Here is a 23,844-nt window from a genome sequence, read left to right on the forward strand (position 1 = left end):
TTATTTAGCTAATTGTATCCACTGTCTTATATTTGTTCTCCGTATTTAATCCTTACACTGTATGAGGGCCACTGATGCATCAGTGTTGACGGAAAATGACGTCGGATGAACAAGATTAGTCACTGTGTTCAAATCCTGCCCCCACAAAAATAGTTATAAAGAAGGAAGAGGTGGAAGGAGTATGTGTGCAACAGTATAAAAATATGCTCATTGTGAGTATTCGTTGTGCAGAATGGACCAATTTAGCATTTTGTGTTATTAGACAGGCCATGTAACGATAACTCGTACTTTTATTTAAGTGAAATACAAGAATAAAAATAGTTTGTTTATCTAATCATTAAAAGTTTGCAACAATAGACTAAATTAGCTGAGTGATTTAAAAAGATGCCCTTTGACTTTATTCAGTACAAATATTGTAATTGTTGCTAAGCAACCTATTATTCCTTGTCCTTCAAACCTAAAAACTAAAAAAGAACATTGCATATAAATGCATATAAAAATTAAAATCAATTTATAAATTATGATAAATAATTTTGGATTAACCTTAACTGTTTGAAAACATTCACCATTATCAGCTGCTGTTTTGAATCCAAACACAGACCTTTGTTTGATCTTTTTTGTGATTAATTACTAAAAATGTTCCTGTTGCCGTAATTTTTACCTTTGAAAGTGTGTTGAATACACAGACTAAATTACATTTTCATAGTGAAGTACTTGCACTTTTTTTTTTAGAGCATGTTCTTAGTACTTGAAAAGAAAGAAAAGAAAAGAAAAGAATCAGAAGTGGTACTTCTACTTGTAGTATGATGTTAGTAAAAAACTATGTTTCTGTAGCAGTTTTACTTGAGCATTGAATGTGTACTTCTACCACCTCCACTCACATCAACACAATAAACATGACCACATCTGAAGGCCACAGAGCTGAGCTGTATCTCTTCAATATTCTTTAAGGATTCTGATTTCAAAAGATGGAGGAGTCTGACTAAACCCCAGGAAGAGAAAGAGATAGGCACAGTTGTTTTTTTTCTTTTGATTTCTGTTCATCAATTAAAGGGAAGTATCATTATCATCATGTCTAAGCAAGCATTTTTTTAAAAATATAGTCATAGCTATGTGTATTTCGTGTTTTTAAAAGCAGCTGAAAATGGTTCATCAAATCAAACAGATAATCATACCTGTTGTAATGATGCCTTGTAAAAAGCTGTTGGTGTGTAAGTACATTGAATCTGAAGATGGGTGATATTGCACAAAAAGCTTCGGTTTCCCAGTTGCACACGAGGACAGTGCACATAACACGGCAGCTGAGTACACAACACGCTTACAACAGCAGACTGACTCAGAGCCCTTTGTTGTGTTTTGATGAATGAATCTACACATGTAAGGCCAGTATCAGCAGTACATTTGCCTCGACTCTGAGCTTTTGTTCATATGAAACTAAGCCAACAATAACCGTACATGTCAGAATGAATGAACAGACAGCATCAAATCGAATGAATATTAACACAGTCGACTTGCTCCATGCTATCTTTGCATATATGATAATGGCTACAATGATACACAATGTCCTAATATTAAAACTAACATTGATCATAATCATAAACGAATATATAGCATTTGTCATTTACAATGTCATGTAGTACTTTTCAGGACCACAGTTAAATTAACTGACTTGGAGTACTCCACTTGTAACGTGCACACACATTTTAAGTACAGCAGTATTTACAGAGGCGATATACATTGTGCAACACTTACGGCATCGAAACCCCATCTGTGCCACTCTCTCCTAAAGCTGAGGCGCAAACTGAATTTTACCAGAGGCAAAGCTTTCTATTTGGCCTCATCTTGTGACACTAACACAAACATACCCCACATGTGACATATAAAACCAAGAAATACTCAAATCATCCAACAACTGGCTACTTTTACTACAGAAGTTTGGATTGCTGTTCAGTAAACTGTCATAGGGAGAAGCTTCTGAGAGATACAGTATTTTCAGATGAAACATGGCCAATTTACAACAATCTACTGTCAGCAGATGAAGTATTTAATAATGAAAACTTATAGGACAGACAAATTTTTTCCCCTAAATGAAATACAAATGCCATCAAATAACAGACAGACATGCCATGTAATTGGTCTTGTGATTTAATTGAACACAAACACGCATCTGAGTTATAACCCATAACCCATTATAAATGGTCCTAATTCTGTTTTATACTGCAGACTGTTAGCATGGTGACCTCAGGTAGTGCTCTGCAGATGTGAAACTGTAGAGTGCACAGTCTGAGACTGGTGGAGGGTAATAAGCCTCGACATGGATATTAATATTTTAGAAGCCAAAGAGGAAAACGTCTTGCTCTCTGAACTTGCCCTCATCATTTTTATTAATTATCAGAGTGCTTTAAATGATAGAAATGTAACAGTAAAAAACAATAATATAGATTTATTAAAAAATAAACCCTGTAACTGTTCATGCATCTGCATTAATTTTCTCTTTAATTTGCCACCTGCCTGTAGCCTCCTACTCATGATAGACCCCCTGTGTATCTCGCTGTTATGTCAAGCTCCTACAAACCAGTGAGTGTTTCTCACCCCTCCTCATTGCAACCTAAACATAAGCATTTTAAATTCCTTACCTGCATAAAGATAATATGCAAGACTCATTTGCAAGCTGAACTTATATAGCCAATTCCTGAGACACTATTGAATGCAAATGATGCTAAGACAGAAATTATTCAAATGCTTCTTTCTGAAACTTCAGTCTTCACTGCTGCTTTAGATCTGAGAGATGCACACACACATATAGTACACACTGCTCTTTGTGTGTCAAAAATGACTTCCGTGCACTTTGTCACAAAGACAAAATGTCTTGATGACATTAATAGAAGTTTATTAAAAATTACAGTCTTTATGACATTTTCTTGCTTTAGAAGCCACCATTATGTGTGTCTTCCAAGTGGATTCACACAAAAACCTGTAGAGCACATTCATCACACACAGATCTTATTGACAAGAGAAGTGAAGGACAAGGTTGCCTATGAATGTAATCTGCTGTCCTGTGGGGAATCAAAATGTTGCATATTTTGCAAAAGTTTATTGGTTTAAGTCAGCAGCGCCTTTCTTTGTGGACGTTGTCTACAGCAGCTCGATAAGAAACAGATGAAAAAACCACTTGCACATCTGAAATGTCAGTAATGAAAAATATTAGAACCTTCATTCCCTCAACCCAAGCTTCTATGTCCTCACATTGCATGGAAATCGACCCAGAGGAATTAAACCTCATCTCAGTCTTACACTTTGATTTTTTTCCTTCTCTCTTATCTTTCTCTTTCCTATTGTAGCAGGTGGACAGGCAGCTGTCACCACCCCACTTCTCTGGGGTCGAGAAATGCATGTGTTGTTGAGACAGTTCATGATTTGTGGCAGTGTGGGCACACCTGCCAGACACAAAATATCTTTGATCCTATTGGTGCAATGAGAAAAATACAATTCAGACAACTTGACAACCAGAAATCCTGAGTTGTGCCATTCACTTTTATTTTATTGTCAGCTTTTGCTTTCATGCTGATGACTGCATATGATGAAATGTTGTCTCAATCTTTGTTCGTAGCTCCTCTTCAAAGTTAAATCTGTGCAGAATGTTTAAAAACACATTGAAAAGCTGAGCATTTTATATTTAAATAGACAACTCAAGGTTTTGTTTTCTTATCTGACTTCTCCGTTGACAGGATGTTTCTTAAACTGAGATGTTTCAAAGTTGTGAGACGAGCCATTTTTTAAAAATACGGGAATTAAATGCTCTAGTTCCAAATTCAATCTTACGTAAGAATTTTAACTAGTCTGACCACTATATGTTGTGTTCAGTCATATTCTAAAGCAACTGTTTAAACAACAAGCAACAAACATTAAGTTTTTATTTAAATTTATTTAATACAATTAATGCAGTTAATGTGATTTTTAAAACATTTAAGATACAGAACACCTCACTGGTTACTTAAAATATACTGACTCACTGTGTCACAATCAATTTCTCTCAATCAACAGATGTCTGCCGTTAAAACATTGCAGACATTATTCTGGAGCGCAGAGCAAACGATGCTTCCGTATCTCCTCTCATGACGGTGTGGATCCAGGATAAATATGAGGAAATCTTCATGTAGACTCCGTAATTGTACCTGTTACAGGCCTTGTCGTAGGATAGGATCCCTGCAGCATAAATGTCCCCAGTATTAGCGTCTGTGACAGCTAAAGCGCCTCCTGCATCACCAAAACAAACATTTTCCTCATACTTTGTGTTTCTGGTGCAGAACATGTTGTCGTCTACATCGGGCGTGAACTTGATACGTTCATACTCTGCCTTACATTCAGGATGATTGGCCAGTGGGAGTTTGAGGTACTTGAGTAATGCACTAGGGGTGAGTTGGATCCCCCAACCCCAGCCGGTGATGATCCCTGACCTTTCGACTGTGTTGGCCAGGTCCTGGCCTTTCTCGGGCAGGGGGATGGGGGTCACTTTATCACTCATAACCACAGGTTCCCTTAGCTGGATCAGAGCCAGGTCGTTGTCCCAGTCAGACTGGTTCTGGAAACCTGGATGGAGAACAACCTGCAGGAGGCCAAAGTATGCATTCTGATCTTTAATCTGGCTTCCCAAATTTTTTTCCAAGTTAATGTAACATTCAAGGTCCTAAAAACTGATGGATTTTCACTGAAGTGTCACATGTTTATTGATGCTTGGTCATTTTCCAGATTTTAGATACACTTCAGCAGTGGCTAATAACCTGTGAGGTCTACTTGCAAACTACTTGCCAAAGGACAGTCTGAAAAAAATATTTTTGCTACTGTATGTATCCTACACTACTTGCAATCCTTCTTTTTGTTCAGGCTAAAGACCAATGTTTTCTTTGTTTTTTTTCAATGTTTTATTGCAGCTGTGTCAAATAACATTAGCTAGAAAAATTATATAAAAACACAAATATAAATGAATGAGCTGTGAACATGGTAGCTCATTTTTAGATATATATGTTTTGTCTGTGGAATAAAGTAGAAAAGACAGTGTATCTTTGTGTATAATACATATTTACTGTAATCATGAAAACCTTGAATCTTGCTTTCAGATAAAGGTCTTGTCTGAACATCTTTAACAAGCTTTTTCTTACCTTTTGTACTGCGTGCTCTTTTGAGGCATTTGCCTCCGCCCGCTTTGAAATTCCCAGATACACTTTAGGGATGACAGGATTGTTTCCCTGGATGTCCTGTCGACTCTTCCTGACAAAAAGATTTCTGCCAGCTGTCAAAATCCATCGGTCAGAAATGAGGGCACCACCTGCATAGCCTCCATCTAGCACACTGTCAGCGATATAGATCATTGCATGCCAGGGAACAACAGGGGCCAGTTTCCCCCCAATCATTCGCCTGGAACGAATTGATGCCAAGCTGGAAGCTAGGGAAAAAAACATACATTTGTTTTAATGATTTTTCTATTATATGTGTATATACTTTTCAATGTATATAAATTAAGCTGTCTTTAATTTTCTTTTTTGTTTTGAGACTGACTTGTAATTCTAGATCCTGACAAGGTTTATTTACCAAGAATCGTTCCACTGTCTTCTTCAATCAATGCATCAACAGGAAATGGCTTAACAATATACAATTAAACAAATAAGGGACTAAATGGTTTGAAGCATTATAGAAACTGCATGAATATGTTTACTTGAATATGTTGACTTGATCAGATCAGAGCAGAATGGTTGCACCTGTATATTATTTAATCTACAATACTTAAGCTTCAGAGATAAAACAGGGCAAAATATCCATTTTGTTTTTCGGATTCATAATTATTTCATGTCTATCTACACATAGCAATGTATAATGACAAACTGTAAAGATATTTGTCAACACAACAAATCGCTCCTTCGCTGTGGCTCACAAAATATCAGGTTTATAATCAGCTTTATTTGCACCTGTGGAAAACTGAACTGATGGGACACAGTTTACACCTTTTTTATAAAGGTTCAAAAGTTCACACTGCATATCAGCAGAAATCATCATGTTTACGAGTGTTTATGTTTGTGTTTGTATACGTGATTATGTTTTACCTGACACTGAGCCTTTCTTCATTTGTTCAGGGTGAGACACATGTGCCAGGCTGGTCCAAGCAACCAGGACGAGCACAGTCAGAGAAAACCTTCACACAAGATGAACAAATATTGAATATCTCTGTCCTCTGGATCCACTGAGACAATAAAACCTTAATAATAATTATTTGATTTACATTGCACAAAACTGGATAGTTTTGGGAAAATACATTCAAGTTAGAGCTAATATATTTTTTAAAGATTATTAATATGCTCAGATTTACAGGACTCATTCTTTCTGATCTAAGTAATGACAAGGATCAAATAAGGGTTTTAAAATACTAATTATACAGAATTTTGTGCTGAGGAAGGCAAATTTACACTTATATAGTTAGACACCATTTATACATAGGTGTATAAGTACATTTAAATAAATGACTAGCAAAAGACGACATTAACTTACCACATTTTGTTGATAGTATTCATCTTGTGCTGTGAGGACTGTAATGTCAGTCTTTGAGTGTGCTGTGATTCTGGGTCTGGGAGCATTTAAATCTTCGGAGAGATAGAGCTTCGCCAATGGCAAAGTCTGCTCTGCACAAAAATTCCCGGAATCTGAAATGAACTGTTACGAAATATCACTTTCCATTAGTTGGGAAACTCACCACAGTCTGGATTCCCAAAAGAACACCTACCTATGACTACAATTTGTGGCACAAACAATACAGGTTTGTTGTTTGATAAGATGAAATAGGGTAAAAATTACACAGTGGTACCTGCACTTGTTTTAATTCATAGATTTTATGTTGAATTCTGTGTTGATGGTATTAGAATTTGCAAAGTTAAACAATTTCACAAGTCAGTGTGTCTCATAATTTGAAAAACAGGACACAGTTACAGCTGTTTGCTTAATTGATTTGCGTCAAAGATTAAAAGTAAACAATGAGTCTTTCTTTTAATCTCTGTTTGATGAAATACATATTACAAAATGTATGTTTAATTTCTTATTATTGCTGACGTGAGACACATTGCTTCATTTTGTCTGGACGGAACAAACATCTAATACTTCGCTTTAAAACTGTTTACACACTTACAGCTGTAAGTCTGATTTGTGCTGCATAGAGGAAAGTCCAGCATTGCAGCTTTGGGGTTTTACAAAAGAGATTGTGACATGTTTAAATTTTATGTTTTCTATCCCGATAAATTTAGCAACTCAAAGGACAGTGTTCTGCAATATTTGAAAATGATGCCAGTCAATGGTTTTACATGAAGGTGTGATGATGTTAAGGTGCATAGATGTTGAGACACAAACTGAGAAGATCAAATTGCCAGTAAAATTTGCAGATTGTTGAACAACTTTGTTATTTGCAAAGGGGCATTGGGCATAAAAAGCATATTTTTCATCATTTACAGCTTGTTTATACATTTCTTGACCATTTTTGTTACTCCTGAGGATAAAAGGACATTTGTACTCACTGAATAAGCATTGTTATTATGTTAGGCTTACGTTTGCCTCCCCTTACACTGAAATTACATGTGTGGGAAAGCAACCCTGACCTTTTAATAATAATAATGCACTTAAAGGGCAATTTTCAACTTGCTCCCCATGGCTTTAGTTTGGGGTGTTAATATACAATAATGCTTTTAAACATCTGACTTCCCTATATTAACATGTATCTCTTCCTCTGGCTGAAAAATGGCTCCAGATGACATCACTTGAAGGAAGCTTCAGTTCAGATTATGTCTTCTCGTTGCTCACTGTATGGAGGTTGTGATCGCGGTCAACCTGCTTTTCCAGAGCTTCCCCAGATGACATAATCTCAACTCCTAATGATGTAAAACTTCTCCGGTTGACTTTTTTCACAAATGTGCCACTTTTGTTTTAAGAGTGTGCCCCAGTCTCACCACCCAATTAAAAAGATGTCTACTTGAATACCTATCTACTTTGAATAATAATTTGTCTACTCATCTCACCTCCTCTTGTGATGAAAAATCCCTAATCTATGAATATAATAAAAATGAATTTACTGTGTACACGTTCTGTAAATCAGGTTCCATAAACTCATTCTGCACAGTGTAGCTCTGATATCAAAGAGATGTAACCATGACCAAAATACATGAGTACATGAGAATAAATGAGACACTCTTAGTCTTTTAGAAATGATTAAACATGATTAATGTTACAGTGTCATGGTCACCTCAGAGAGAATTTGTTCTGGAAAATGCAGCCTGTATTACAACTAGAATGATTGACAACATTCTGTTCAACAGCAGGGTATGTTGAGGTTTTTCTGTGCTGCAGCATTGAAGACCATGCAGTCATGATATCTGACTCCATGGCTCATTAACCAGAGGCCAGGTTACATGTTGGAAGGCAAAATCAGACACACAATATGATCCATACTATAGACCAAATATGCCTTTAGTTTTAATTTGTCAAGTTACCAAACTCTTGAAGACATAATGTTGCTCAGCATGTGAATACCTCACTCTGGCCTCATCCACATTTGTTTAGCATGAATACATACATCACAATGTGAGCTACAATACTAGCTCCAACATCAGTCTCTTAGTATCAGAGTTATAGGACCCAGAAAAATAAACTGAAAAGCACTGAAAAAATAGGAAACTGGAAAGCAGTACATGGTTTATTTAGTAGCATATGTAATGATAAACAGGTGGAGTGGCACTGCGGAGAAGTGAGTGCTGCAAAGGGGATCGGAGGAGCAGGTAAATGGTGTTGAGATCTAAGAGAAAAGAGAGAAGGTAAGTTATGGTTTGAAAACAGAAAGATATTTATGGTGACAGAATTCTTGGGGAAAGGGTGAGCTGAGATCCTCTGCAGTGGAGCTGGGAGGCTGGGTGGTGAAGGAGCCAGCACAGGTGAGGGGACGAGGAAAAGAGGAAAAGAACGGGGAAAGAAAGGGCGGATGAAAATACCAAAACAAAAGTAACAACAAAGGGGAATGCAAAGTAACAACTGAACAGAAAGTAATGACTAAAAGAGTCCAAAGAGGATTAACAGGTCTTGTGCAGAAATCCATTTCTATGTATTAGAAATGGATCCAATAATCCAATAATCATTCAAATCCACAGAGGAAATGTTTGGTGAGATGAACAGGCAGGCAGATCAGAAGGTTCCCGGGAAACTCAGGTCCAGCTGCCAGACAGAAAAACAAACTCAGTGGGAAAAATTAGAACTCAGAGGAAAATGCAGGCACCTTGAGTGTGGGGAAGCAGGAAGATGGTCTGACCGAGGGATGCAGGTAATAAGAGCATATAAAGGGGCGCAACAGGTGAAGTGACTTGAGACTAATTGGGCAGAGCAATGGGGAGTTAGAGACAGAGGAAAATCGGAATAGGGAGGAGAGACAGTGGAGACAACACAGATCAGACTCACAGCTGTGACACTGAGGGAGAATTTGTATACATAGTTAATGTCAACACAAGGTCAAATCACTGATGTGCGCTGCAACACATAGATCATTCTTTCCAATCATATCTGAGGGTAGGGGTCTCACTTGAGCACTGTAGTCTCTGCTCCCTGGAGGCGTCAAAGAGGAGGGAGCATGACCTGTGCCAGACACAAAGAAATCCATGCACATAGGCCAGGAACACAGGGTGGGCAAAGATGAACGAATGCTCAAGATATGATGGATGCACTTCTACTCCCTCTCATAGTGTAATAGGGTCATATCTCATTAGTACAAAGTGGTATCGTGCTGTGGCTCTGTTTTCATGCACCATACACAGACATTAGAACACTTTCAGCTGTTTGGATGGTGAAAGGTACAAGGACTTTGGTTGTATAACATAGAAAAGAAATGGATGCTAAAATAAGCTTCAGGATAAAGAATATAGTGAAGTGCCAACTGAAAGCAGGTTTTCAGCAATGTTAGAAGCTGAAACAAATGGAGAGATGTTTTAGAGTGAAGGAATAAAGGGAAGAAATGGGAGGATGTGGGGAAGGCACATCAGAAGGCGAACACGGGAGTGAAAAATAACAGGAGAGTTAAGATGCAGCTGTGGAGTTTTTATCTTAAAGCACTCGGGGAAGCGCTTGTGCATGTGATAAGGACCGCAAGCAATGCACAGGGTGAAAAGGGCGGGTGGGAAGGGGGGGAAGTGAAGTGGGGACTGGAGGAGCGCTACACAGAAAAAGAGAAAGGAGGGAGGAGGAGGAGGAGGAGGAGGAGGAGGCTGAATCACAGGGACAGAGAGCTGGAGTGTGTGAGCGGCTTTGTGCCAAATGTGTGTTTCTCAGAAGAATGAATGATGAGAGAACTACAGCACCACTTTCTTCTTCAATGGATAATTTTAAGTGGATTTTACCTTAATGTTGGATTGTTTTTCGCTGCCATCAACCAACCTATGTCCCCTCACAGTGTAAATGCCGGTAAGACTGTTCTTTATTTTTGTCTTGTTTGTTGGTGGGTGTATGTGTACTACCACATGACTGTATATTATTAATCTGTATTAAGTGACATTTTAAAAGTGGGTAAATGCAAATTTTGCTTCAGATAAAAGATTTCTACATTATTGCTTTGAGTTGACAAATAATTAATACATGGATTTTACAGCTGAGTAAAACTATTTTAATTATTACAGCACTGTAAGCCATCAAATTGTTTCAGTTATATGACCCATATTAAGCAATAAAGAAATACTATTTCTATTAAATCTGTAAATATTCAATATCTTCATTGTTTTCATGTGTTGTTTCTTGATGCAACAAGCACTGGCTCTTGCATGTGGATAAACATGTATAAATACTGTGTGTTTAATTTTGTCGTTCTCAATGTGAATTACAAGCAGTAGGGTAGTGGAGGGGTTAGCGCTGCTGCTTCACAAATAGAAGGTTTGATTCCCGGCCAACCAAAGCCTCTGTGTGGCGTTTGCATGTTCTCCTCCAGTTTCCTCGCACAGTCCAAAGACATGCATGTTAGGTTAATTGGTGACTGTAAATCCCCCATAGGTTTGAGTAATTGTCAGGACCCGTTCAGGATGTACCCCGCCTCTTGCCCATTGACAGCTGGGATAGGCCTCCCTGGATACATTTTAATTGCTCATCATTGGAATTATTGCTGTCTTATTGTTTTGTATTTTGGTACAGGACACAGGGTTGTTCAGTGGGAAGCTTTTTGAAGCCCTGGCCAAGTGCAGCAAAATTTTGCATACCTGTTGTGACTCAAAGTTTACATTCACGAAATGGGGAGAATGTGTCTAGCTAAACATATTTCATATAATATTCTGCAAGAAGATATTTTCCATTAAAATAAATTTAAACTTCAAGATCTTTATGATGAAACTGTTTGTGGCTAATAGTTCAGGCACACAACAGCTGTTGACTGAGCAAAGTGAGGTGGGTGTAACATCCATTAGCAGTGTTCAGTTTGGACTGGGGCTCACTGAACACACAGAAATGCAAAAATACATACACACACGCCCTCACATTAAGTGTCAAACATCAATTCAGTAACAGCCAGTTTATATAACAACCTTAATGTGAACGTTTTAGTGGATGCCCAGATTCAGTGTACACACACAGACAAACACACACACACACAAACACAAAATTGTTCTTAGAGGCATTGAGTAGACTTTTCATTAATATCCTGTATAATGGATGGGTTGCAATCTAAAGAATAATATTTACAATTGGGAGGTTGAAAATTGTATAAAATAAAATTCTACCAGATGGAAAGAATATAGAAAGAAAAAACTAAAACAAGACATTTACACTGCGTATGTGTTTGTGTCTGCATTTGTGCATATGAATGTGTTCTTTGTGCACTTCTCTGACAAACACAAAGGAAACAAAGACAGACAGAATGACAGGCCAAGATGTGAAAGTCGTTTCTCTCATGTGTTGTGGCAGCCGGCCTCAGGTGGCCCTGAACCAGTCTGCCCCATATCACTGAGCATGACCCTTGTGTGCACTCTGCAACCTGGCCTCAGAGCCTGGACCAAGCCCCCACAGTCCTACATATGTCTGACCTATCACTCAGGGACAAAGGCCTGTCAAAGAAAATTCACAGCACGCACAACGAACCACCTAAACCTCAATGCACATATTCACGTATGCACAAGAGAACGACACAGTGTAGGCACCAATAAAAAGACTCTGTTCAAGGCCTAATGATTATTAATTACACAACAAGGCTAAAACCTTCAGAGGAATATGACTCCATACCCACTTCGACCTCAATAACAAAGAGAGAGAGTAGAACTATACCCTTTCTGACAGTTTCAACCTAAAAACTAAGCGTTATAACATTGAAAAATTAGAATTCATGGCAGAGCTGCTGTATTGCATTCAATTGTACAGGTGTACCAAATACAGTGGCCAGTGAGTGTATATTAATAATAATATTATGAACCTCCAATTATCAAATACATGTTATTTTAAGTTTTGTATACTGAAAATAAAATTCTTGGCAAGGTGCAAAATACCACCATATGAACCTTTTAAACATACACTGTACTGCTTCTGAGAGCTATAGCTCAGTTAAATCAGACATAATACACATATATTAAGTTTCACAGGCAAAGATATTATTATCTCTGCTGCTTAACATGAAAAAAGAAAGTTTATAGATAACTGTTGCTTGTACATAGAGAACATGCCTCCCCACATTTCTAAGTTTTCTTCAATATGACAGTGACCAAATGACCTTTGTGCAGACATTTCTTGTAAATATTACATAAACATCTAATAGCTACTTTAGCACATGCACCTTTAGTGAAGGTAATTTTCCAATTTGTAAACAAATATATTGAGATGACTAACTGACTGAATCTGTGGAAAAATTGTGCATGATTAATAACGTACTTCTCCCAAAATATGGTAACCATTGTTAACCAAAACTTAAACATTTTTCCCACATATTAAAGTATAACAAATCTTAATAACAGGAGAGAATAAAATCAGAGAGTCAAACTTTGACTAAGAATTATGATTATGCATTAAAAATGTAAAAATTTAAAAGCATTGTACTTTTTCTTGATATCTTGAGAAAATTTACAAAAACCATAATTTAGTCTTGTCATGTTTAAGATACTGCAACTTACTATGAATTATTTGATTTTCCCCTTGTTCAAAAAACTGGCAGATCTCTCAATTTGTACTCAAGATTAGGGTTTTATTCCCAATAGTAAAACCACGTGATGCGTTTGTGTGCAAACAAGCCATCAGCTGCTTGTTTCAGTATATGCCTGAGGTCTCGCCACAGGGAGGACTTCTCCCTGTCATCTTCACTTAAGGTGAAAGCAAAAAGCCTCTTAATTAGGGTTATCCTGTCCTCCCAAAAATAAATTATTTAGTTTTACCACCAGAAGAATCGGAAATAAAAATGAAAGGATTTGCATGTTTATATCATAACGATTATTATCTAAAGCTGTTGAAAATACTGTCCGATCTTGTCCAAAGTTTTACACTTTAAATAAAGATATAAACTTTTTTCATGATGTATCATTTAATATCTCCTTTTTTAAGGCAGATTTTAGCTAACGTTACTTGAATAACCTGCAATAAAAACTCCACAGTAAATAAATAAATGAATGTTCTTTGAGATCAACATAGCTTGCATTTCTCTCCCCTAGTCACAAGATTATTTAACAATGTTAACATGATGATGTAAATTATGACCTTGATCACTGGATGTGATGAAATGTTATTATTGTTGCTATAGCTGAGTAATACTGTCAATGCTGTGAAGTGAATAGCAAGGAGAAGCAAATTGCAGATTTAACACATCCTTGTACTTAACGAAACATAGGCTGACTATACAAAATGTATTTAAAGCACCTAATTTATCATTTATCCCAACACAACACGATTACAGGAAAATGGACTATTACTTCGATGGCAGGTTTGAAAACACTATAAGCTTTTTTCATATCTCCCGAACCGAGCGAGGTCTAAGCTTCTGGTGCACAGACAATGCATTTCGTTGTCCACAAACTGCGACAGCTTCACTTTTTTCTTTTTAAACAGTCTCCCATAGGATCAATAAAACTAATACAACTTCAAATTTGCCCCAGAGAAGATTTTTGTTCTTTAAAAATGTGTCCAGCAAATACAAAAGTGACGTATCTTCGCCAGTGGTCTTTTGCACCCGACTGTACACATAACCCAAAACACGAACGCACACTCACACCTTAGGCCCTGGTTTTGTATTGTTGAGAATGGATCGGAGAGGGGCATGTCTGGGTTTATCTGGGCGCCATAGTCACTAAATCCGCCCCAGTTTTCAGAAAGACATAGGATTTCATGCCGTCCTCTCTGAATGCTAGTATAATGACCAAGTAAATAAAAATCAGAGGCGACAAACAATCGCATCAATCAGGCAATCAGATAGTCAATTGATGTGGTCTCTCAGCCTGAGCTGTGTTCTCACGTAAAGCAGAAACACAGCCTACTCAGATTCGTGTGGTGTGCTTATTTGAAGACCACGGAGAACTGATAAAAGGCCTGGGACAGAAGGAGTCTTCTGGGAAGTTGAGGAAAATGGTTCTACATGACTTAAAAACACTTAGACACTGTGACCTTGGTGGAGTGAATACAGATAATACTTTTACTGTAAAGTTGTAATTGCCTTGTTGCCAGGTTGCAGTGTAAATTTCATAAGCTGACCAGGGGATAGGGTGTGTACAAACCCAGATAATGAAAAGTCAAATCTAGACTTTAGAAATGACTGTGAGGAGATAAGGCTGAATGCCACTGTCATCTAGATGTGTGTTACCTAACAACTGACATTACCAGAAAATGCCCATTTTCAAAATGTCATATGTGTTCAGATGAAAAGCTGAGAGAAATTTATCCACGTTTTGAAGGCTGTGATCTATGCACTCTGAAATGTATGTTTATGGTAATTTAGAAGAATGGTTCTAAAGTGATTTGTCTTTGGCATTATCAGGACCAAAAATCTATATTCATTCATTCCTGAGTCAAAAAAAAAAAAAAATGAAAAAATTTGGTGCATACAGTTTAGAGGCACCGCATAAAAACATTTGTGTTTAAAAAATATGACGGATATCAGCTTCATGTAGTGATTTACTTTTGTGCATAAAAAAGTATCAATACCTTTTCTGAACAGTCAGCTCCCATGTGTTATACAGTCCACGTTTCTCAATTTAATTTGCAAAAGGCAGATTGGTATTCCATTTCAAAGTAATGGACCATATGTGAGGAAGTTTTTAGGGCAGGGAAGCTTTGTGGTGCTTTCATATGAAATTCCTCTGAGTCCTAAGTAAACCCTGAACAATATACTGGTTAGAACATATTGTACAGCCAAATGTTTTTCCTAAGCTAGCTGTGATGGCTCATGGACTGTGATTCTGCACCCAAAGCCAAAGTAAAAACAAGGCATGCAGTTTGGTTTTGCTCTGGTCGGAAATATCCATTCCTGTTACGTACTTTCTCTTTTGAATGTCTGTATCTTTCAGCTCTCCAGCCCAGTGAACAGCATAAATGATTGAAGGAAAGATGTATTTAGTTGTCAGCAGAGAGACACATTTGGTACTGAACTTGGGGTTTCTTTATGAGTACTGACAGCAATGAGGTTCTTCCTACAGTGTTAAGGTACAATATCAACATGAAACCAGAACAACCAACGTGAAAAAATTAAATAAAAATAGACATCAACATCAGATGCATCCACACAGGACAACAACTAATATTTTTTTTAACATGAAAATACGAGAGTGTTGTGGCCTTTGCAGTCACCAGATCTCAACCAAACTGAACACATATTGGAGATTTTGACTGGAATTAAGTGAATACCTTTTAGTGAGTAGTGTATGAGACTCATAATGTGTGGGTGGAGATTGATTGTAAAGGTTAGTCACAAAGATATAGACATTGGTAAAATATCTCATGATAAAGGATTTTAATATGTTGGGAAGAGTGGGGTGCAAACCTTCGACCCTATGGTCGGTAGGCAGCCACTCTACCAACTGAGCCACTGCCGCCTCCATTGTCACATTCATGATGGCTGGAATTAAGCAGCGATCGTGCTCTCACTGAGGGTCTCGAAAGAGGAGAAAATGACAATGTACCAGAATAAATCTAATTGTCACTGTTTCCTACATGTATTTGTATCTTTCAACAGGATTGCTTCCCAGTCCAGGACACGGTGTCCTGAGCAGTCCTCCCACTGAAACAACACAAGGATAAAACCAGTCTATCGTGGGCCATGACTGCTCTGCTCCCTAATGTCAGTGTTCCTGGAAGTACAGGAATTCTGCTGGTAACCACAGACGGTCTCTTTAACCTGAGTGCAGCTGCTCATGCAGGAGTCAGGTCAGGCCAATCACGTGCCCCTCTCTGTACCATCTGTTGCTGTGGCTTTCTCAACCGCACCTTGGCAGTGGTGTTCATGGTCAGCCTGGCATTTGCTATCGTGGTTGGAAACGTGGTCACACTTACCGTCTTTGTGCAAACAAGGCAGTCAAGAACACCACAGGGATATTTGAAAGGTAGATCATCAGCATCATTTTTCCATGCAGTGTCAATTAGTGGTGACGTTTTCATTTATTTATTAGATAATGTTGATGTGATTTCTGCATTCTACACGGTTATTAGCAGCAAAAAATAAAATTATAAGATGCATTTGTCAACCTATCTTGGTCTTGGTATTTAATTTTAAAACCTTGTTTAAGGTTAAAATTGTGGTCTATATGTTACTGAATGCGTCCCTTTAACCCTCTTGTTGTTATTATCTCAATCTGACAGTGTCTCTGGCCATAGCAGACATGATGGTCGGTGTCTTCGTGGTTCCTTTCTCTGTCTACACAGAAATCTCTCTGATGGTGGGTAGCGCTCCCCCTATTTGGTTCCAGGATAGTTCCCCGGCCTCCTGCTCCTCCTTCCCCATTGGTGGACTAGCGACATCTTGGCAGCCCTGCATGCTGATAGGTCCTGTGTTTGCTGGATGCACTTTTGTCTCCATCAGCACCATCTTCCTCATGACCTTGGAGAGAAGTGTGGCCATTTTACGACCACTCCACAAAGACGCCCTGGTGACCCGGAGACGAACTCTGCTACTCATCCTGTTCTCCTGGACTACCAGCTTCTTGTTGGCTGTTGCTCCGCTAATCTTCAGCAGGAACTTCACTTTGGAGTACAATGAATGCAGTCGTATGTGCAACTACACCCCACTATTGTTTGGAGGCCAGCTGCCATCTGATGCCAACATCTTGCTGTTATTCCCAGCTTTTGATTTCACGCTGCTCGGTGGCACATTAGCAGTTAACATTGTGTCTTTCACCAGCATCCGACGGTACTCCAAAAAACGCAAACTGCTCTCAGAGGGGAGTCTCAGCGATGGTGGGGGAGGAGGAGGGTGCCCTCACAGGCCTTCCTTTTCAGACATCAAAGCTGCCAAAACAATTGGCATACTAACATTTGCCTTCACAGCATCCTTCTCTCCAATTGCAGTGTTTGTGCTGGGTAATGTGGTGGGGTACACCTGGTGTAATTTCTCTTTTTTTGCCTTCTGGATTCTGACAGGAAACAGTTGCTGTAATGTCATTATCTACAGTGTCCGGGACCACCGTTTCAGGAAGGGTGTGACCCTGCTCTTTCATCGAGACCAATCCCCCCCACACAGTGAAAAGTCTTGAAGGGTTTAATAACTAAATTAATAAAAACACGCATATTATATTTTGAACATGCTTTTTCTTTTTTCTCGACATAAATATTTTTCAGATGCCACTTTCATGTTTGCATGGTAAATATAAATCGGGAGCGAGCAGCTGTTACCTAAACTTAGCAAAAGGTAAGAAAACCCATCTTCAAGCACCTCAGTTGTTCAGTCTGCACAAACACTACTGTCTTTGGACAAACAAACATATCTATGCATTGTTTAATAAAACAGCACTCAAGACTGGACCAAACACAAATACTGCAGTTCTGAAAGTAATGGGTCATTATTGTAACAAACATGATCTTTGAAGCTACTCTACTGCCACAACAATCCACATCCTCTCCTCTGGTTTCCTCATCTAGACTTTGTCTTTCGTCAAACCTTTGTTGGGCTGCACCTAGAGCATCTCGAAGCTCTGTGCTCACAAACACAAACCCTGTGTCATCTATTAATTTACAAGGGCTTCTGTTTTGTTTGTTCAGAAATTTGCTACTGCCTCTTTATTGAAATATTGTGGATAGCAAATGTTTTAATGTTTTGAACAGCGCCTACATTTCATTCTGTGCTACACACATTAATGTATTTATGAACTTTATTTTTATCTATTGTGATAATCTGCCTCAATTATCAGAAATGCACTTTTTCATTTACTATGTGAGCCATACGCATGGTGCCATGTGTAAGACAATGTAAACATTTTATTTGTTTGTCTGTGTAAGAAATAAAAGAATGATCAGTATATTTATCAAATTAGTATAAAGGAATGAGATGCCAAAAGCTGTGATTTGGTGCAAGATGCATTATGATAATAGCAGACCCTCTTACTGTGCTGACCTATCTTTTCCGTGCGGGGATCTTGTGTTTGGTTTTGAACTTTGTAATGTACAATTTGACAATATAATAACAGTTTTCATTCATACAAAACCTTTAATTTACTATTGAAAAATAAATGTGCTTTTCTTTCCTAGATTTCAAGATGGATTTTCTGAATCTACAAAAATTGTTTATCATGAAGTGCCAATGAAAGGAATAGCTCAACATTTTGGAAAATGCTCTTGCTGATAGCTGAAAAAGATACATTCCGCCACACATCAGTGTGTAAATATTAACAACAACTGGTGTGGCTCTGCGCAAAGGTTGAAAGTCAGCAAATATTAACTGTAAAACCCCAAACTGTTTTTTTTGCGGTTTGGTTTAATAATGTTTTATTTATTGAGCTTCAACTGTGTTTGTAGGCGAAGTCTGGTAGAGTAGGCTAGTTGTTTACCCTTGATTCAAGTCCTAAAGTAAGAGTTTCCCAGCTGCAGCTTTATAACACACAAAGTTGGGAATGTGATCAATCTTCTCATCAAACTGTCAGCAAGAATGTGAAATTGTGTGTTTCCAAAAATGTCAAACTATGCCTTTAAAGCATACTGCTCAATAGTGCCGTGCATGTTCATAGAGTCATTCTTTAATTTCAAAGGTGCTGTGAAGTTTTTATGTTGACTCAACAATAAACATCAGGGAATTTAGTGGTCAACAAAAACAAAACACATTTTATATTTTAACATGTCTGAACGATTTAGGAAAAAAGTCTGAACTCAACAACACAATTTATGTGTCTACAAAAGTGCGTATTATTGTGCTGATATTGAGTCACTGTACAAAGCTGTATCAGTACTTCATTATTCATCAATTGTGACTGCATCACATTTGGTAATAAATGTTTTTTTGGCAAAATGTTATCTGTGAGTTCAATAGAGTTCAGTGTGATGCACAAAGCTCACTGCTACAGTACAATATAATATTCAGAGCGTCAGCAGTTACACAAGCCGCTGGAAAACCAGTATTTCTTCCTTAACTTAAAAACATTTATAGGCTTGATTCCACTGTGATCACATTTTTCATATTATGCAAATGTGCTAGAGAAGGAGGATATATAGCACGAGGATAGATTCCAGGATATATAGCATGAGAGGTATCGTTTGACAGTGTGCTGGCAGGAGAACAGAGTGAGGGTTAGTGTACAGTCCCATCTCCACAGTGAAGCATGTAAAGTAGCGCAGCTTGAGCCTAAAGACAGCATAGATAAAATCTCAAAACCTATTGACCCAATTTAAGGAGTGTGCGTACTTGAAGAGAGAAGCTTAAAGACATTGCATTGAGGATTACCCTGTGTGTGATCTTGCTATTTGAGAAGATAAAATAGTCGTGGAAAAATTCAATAATTACCGGTGACAGACACCTCGAGTGTAATCACTAAAGAAGCTTCCATTTCCAGGATGTCTTTAAAGGTTTTAGAGAGTTTTAAGCCTCGATCCAGTGCAGTTCTGGTCTTAAACCAACCTCATGTACTTCTGGAGATTTGTGTTTGGAAACAAAGTCAATTTGTGGTCATTTTTTTTAAATTGTTGTTACTGACTAGCAACTTGACAAGCTTTAATATTTTATATTGAATTAGTCAATTAATAAAATAAACAACCCAACAACAAAAAACAAAACAAATCTACTGTTGTGATTTCCAATCTGCATCACTTCCTCTCTGACTGACTACCCATGATGCCTAGAGTACCTCCAATTTATGACAATAAATAAATAGCAAGGTTAATGTTTTACAGTTTGTCTCCATGTTCCACGACTGATTTTACCTCATCCATCAGGGCGACAGGACGAAACTTGTACAGACTGCCCTCGATTTATATGTTATATATATGTATAACATTAGCACTGTATCAATAATTCCTTTTAAAGTCTTTGTTATCACTTCCCAAGCACTGAATTGTTAGATATACACTAACATGCCTATATCCCATGTGAGCAGCAGATCAGCATAGGGTCCTATCAACAGGCACTGGTAATTTTTTCTATCTCAGTTAAAAGTCAAGGAACATCTGAGATCAGACAGGCATCATTAAAGCAGGAACATGCCTCCTAGAAATTGTGTTTATATTACGAATCTGCAAAAGCAAATTTTATATATATATATATATATATATATATATATATATATATATATATATATATATATATATATATATATATGGTTTTAAATATGGTTTTAATCACTGGCTTTTGCATATGACATCTATATTAACTGGGATTTTTACGCATGTTCGTTGTGATGGTGTTCTCAACACAACAGGTACTGTGACAGTACATAATGGAACTTAAATTTGTCTTTTAAAATTTAAGTTTTATGTTTTAACATTATGAGTACATTTTTTTGAAAGGCACCATGCAGGACCCAAATGTTGATAACTAAGTGTAAAACATCCACTGACAACCTCTACAATACGAGCAGTTTACATTGAAGTACAGTATACTAACGTTTCATCATTGTCGTTGTTGGCCCATTACTGCCACCACATGTCAATCAGCAGAATAGTGTGAAACTATGTCAGGACATGAATTATGCTGCCTACATTCCTTTGAATATTTCCACTCATCTTAAATACAGACAAAATAGGGACACAGTTATAAAAAACACTCTACAGTGTTACTACTACTACTAGTAGTAGTAGTAGTAGTTTATCTGTTTTGTGATTTCATGGTAACACCAGAGGAATTGAGAGACTTTTAATATTACGACCTGTTATGTTGAGAAAACCATCATAACGAACATGCGTAAAAATCCCAGTTAATATAGATGTCATATGCAAAAGCCAGTGATTAAAACCATATTTATGGGAATCTCAAAAAATAAGTTTTCCTGCCTAAACAACAAAATACAATACAAAAAAAAAAAAAAAAAGAAAAATAGAAAGCCAGTCTCCTTTGTGCTATAGAGGGAAAGTACAAATGAATTTGCAAGTAAACAAACAAAACAGGGGTGGTGGTTATTTGTTAGTCAGAACCATTTAAATGATGTAAAATGTCTAGATACAGTGTGCTGAAGTCAGTCACATATTGGTCAACCTTAGTCCTGAAGAGTTTTGTATAGAGGAAAATAAAATGAGCCGAAAATATTTAAATACATAAATAACTTTGAATTTCACAGTTGTCAACAGCATAGTAGTAGATAAATACATGTCACCATAGTTGGATTTCAGGGTAACAGCAGGGAAGCCTTGTTAACAGACTCTAGTTAAACCACCAGCAAGAGACATTGTAGACGAAAGGTCAGAGCACTTTGGAGACTCAGCAAGGTTACGTATTGTTGTATGTCCTTTTTATAATCCTCTCTCGTTTCATTGTCCTAATGAATTTTTAATTGTCTCTCTAAGTTCTTGAGGCAAGATATGCATGTCAGAACCGATAAAGCACAGAGACCACCTGTGGCTGATATCTGTTTTTGGCTCAACAGAGTAAAGGGCAAAGGCAGAGATGGCTGAGAGGGGTGGCAGGGTTTGGGAGCAATATTGTGTTTGTTTTGCATGGCCACAACAAGGCACGTCCACGGCGTGTTTGTAGGGGTAAAATTATCTTTAAAATTATATAAAATTAGCTGGACTCTTCCTTTTCCTACTACTAAAGTAACTAATGTAACTGGAGGAAGGGCCTCAGTCAAGGATGAGCCCAAGAACCCAGTATTCAAAAGTGAGGTAGAATGGTTTTACAGATATATGTGAGAAACTACTTTGTTATGGAGCAATACTGTAGTGGTACTTATACTTGCTAATTTTGGACAGAGCCAAGCTAGTTGTTTAGTGAAATGGTTTAATTGTTGTAATAATATTTTAACTGAACACTAACCCTTGGGAAGGACAAAAATGCCAAACTAATCCTTTAAATTAACCAGTTACTATAAGAAAGAATAGAGAAAAATAGATTTATCAGGGTTATGTCCAGTTTTTTATACTATAAAGTGGAATAAAAACTGAAAAAATAAGCGTATGACGGCATAGTAAGGTTTCATAAATTCAATAAAGAAAAAGTAGCAAAAATGCAGTAAAAAAAAAAAACAACAGTTAGGAAAAAAAGACCTTTAAGAAAACTTAGACAGGAAATAAAAACAGTAAATTTACTGTAGACCACTTCTGTTGCATGTTTGTGCAAGATATATAAATGAAAACACTGAACATTGATTGTGGTTTGACTGCCTATCATTGTTGCCAGCCAACTGAAAAGCCATCAATCAACCACTAAAGGAATAATATATATGCTTCTCCTAAACTCAATGCCTGCTGCCTCTTAAATCTAATTTGTTTCTCTCAACAAATAAAGTGTTTCTGTTTAAGCTCATTCCCATTTGACATTTATCACTCATAAATAATATATATTTAAATTACTTCATTGCTAAAGTCCCGTACAGAGAGTGCAGGGATAATTAGAAAAGTATGAGGCTTGCGTGAGTTGAGTTTGCAAATGACTGCATATGAAATGTCTCATTGCCCTGATATGATGCCTCGATCTTCTACAGAAGCAGTGAAGCTGCACTGAGACTCCAGAAACATCAGTGCTATCATTGCCAGTCCCCATACCTCATACAGCTACAGACAGCTGGTCGGGTGTCAGTCCTATCTTGCATCTACTAATATTGTCTCCTATAAACACACACACACACACACACACACACACACACACACACACACACCTACACAGCTCAGTCTCCTCAATAAACTCACTACTGGACTTAACATGAATGGTCCTGTCACTTTGGCCGTTCCTCAGGCAGGGAAGTGGCCTTTTAGTGTTTTTTCAAGCCTTTAAAAACATGTCATCAATTTATTACACCTACTAATAACTACAATAAAATATTAGTAAGATTAACAGTTTGGCTGATAATGCAAAGAATTATGTGAACCCTCTGTAATTACAGGTTTTTCTGCATTAACTGGTCAAAGGATATGAAGTCACTAGTATAGACAATGTGCAATCATAGCCTTTTGTGTCTTATTAGTCACACTAAACTTAAAACTGTAATGGTAAAGTAAGAACTCTTGGATTTAAGAACTGGTGGAACCTCCTTTGGCAGCAATAATCTCACACATCTCACAAGCATTTTGGTTTGAAGCTTTTCTTAATTACAGAACTGCTTCAACTCAACCATATTTTTTAGCAGGCCTGGTCTAAACATCTCTCTCCAGGTCATTAACAAAGCATGTCTATTGGGCTGAGTTCTGGGGTCTGACTGGGCAATTTATATTAATAAAAGCTATTTAAAGTCAGCAAACACGGGTTCTATCAATAGAAAAAAA

At 37.5% G+C, this 23,844-nt stretch overlaps 2 protein-coding genes and 1 long non-coding RNA gene across 3 annotated transcripts; 2 read left to right on the forward strand and 1 right to left on the reverse strand.

Annotated features, from left to right (window-relative positions):
- Positions 1 to 3,900: 3,900 nt before the first annotated feature.
- On the reverse strand, positions 3,901 to 6,690 carry hp (haptoglobin). Its single transcript, XM_067496273.1, has 4 exons — positions 6,541 to 6,690; positions 6,099 to 6,187; positions 5,160 to 5,443; positions 3,901 to 4,606 (listed from the first exon to the last, which is right to left on the reverse strand). Exons 1-4 carry the CDS (start codon positions 6,624 to 6,626, stop codon positions 4,055 to 4,057), a joined length of 1,011 nt encoding a protein of 336 aa, XP_067352374.1. The 5' UTR covers positions 6,627 to 6,690; the 3' UTR covers positions 3,901 to 4,054.
- Positions 6,691 to 6,731: 41 nt separating this feature from the next.
- LOC137122980 (uncharacterized) lies at positions 6,732 to 8,109 on the forward strand. The gene is made up of 2 exons (XR_010913784.1): positions 6,732 to 6,805; positions 7,784 to 8,109. It is a non-coding gene; the product is annotated as an uncharacterized lncRNA (long non-coding RNA).
- A 16-nt stretch (positions 8,110 to 8,125) lies between these two features.
- On the forward strand, positions 8,126 to 18,554 carry LOC137122977 (trace amine-associated receptor 13c-like). Its single transcript, XM_067496272.1, has 3 exons — positions 8,126 to 10,473; positions 16,190 to 16,556; positions 16,813 to 18,554. Exons 2-3 carry the CDS (start codon positions 16,274 to 16,276, stop codon positions 17,700 to 17,702), a joined length of 1,173 nt encoding a protein of 390 aa, XP_067352373.1. The 5' UTR covers positions 8,126 to 10,473; positions 16,190 to 16,273; the 3' UTR covers positions 17,703 to 18,554.
- The last annotated feature ends 5,290 nt before the right edge of the window (positions 18,555 to 23,844 follow it).

Source organism: Channa argus, chromosome 2, assembly GCF_033026475.1.
Source record: "Channa argus isolate prfri chromosome 2, Channa argus male v1.0, whole genome shotgun sequence".
Taxonomy (NCBI): Eukaryota; Metazoa; Chordata; class Actinopteri; order Anabantiformes; family Channidae; genus Channa; species Channa argus.

What these genes read in the sequence shown, in the direction of transcription:
- hp (XM_067496273.1), bottom strand. Translation starts at nt 6,626, where the DNA reads ATGCTCCCAGACCCAGAATCACAGCACACTCAAAGACTGACATTACAG. An exon ending in AATACTATCAACAAAATGTG is followed by an intron (nt 6,188 to 6,540) that starts GTAAGTTAATGT and finishes TCTTGTGTGAAG; the next exon opens with GTTTTCTCTGACTGTGCTCG. An exon ending in GAAGAAAGGCTCAGTGTCAG is followed by an intron (nt 5,444 to 6,098) that starts GTAAAACATAAT and finishes TTTTTTCCCTAG; the next exon opens with CTTCCAGCTTGGCATCAATT.
- LOC137122977 (XM_067496272.1), top strand. Translation starts at nt 16,274, where the DNA reads ATGACTGCTCTGCTCCCTAATGTCAGTGTTCCTGGAAGTACAGGAATT. An exon ending in ACCACAGGGATATTTGAAAG is followed by an intron (nt 16,557 to 16,812) that starts GTAGATCATCAG and finishes TCAATCTGACAG; the next exon opens with TGTCTCTGGCCATAGCAGAC.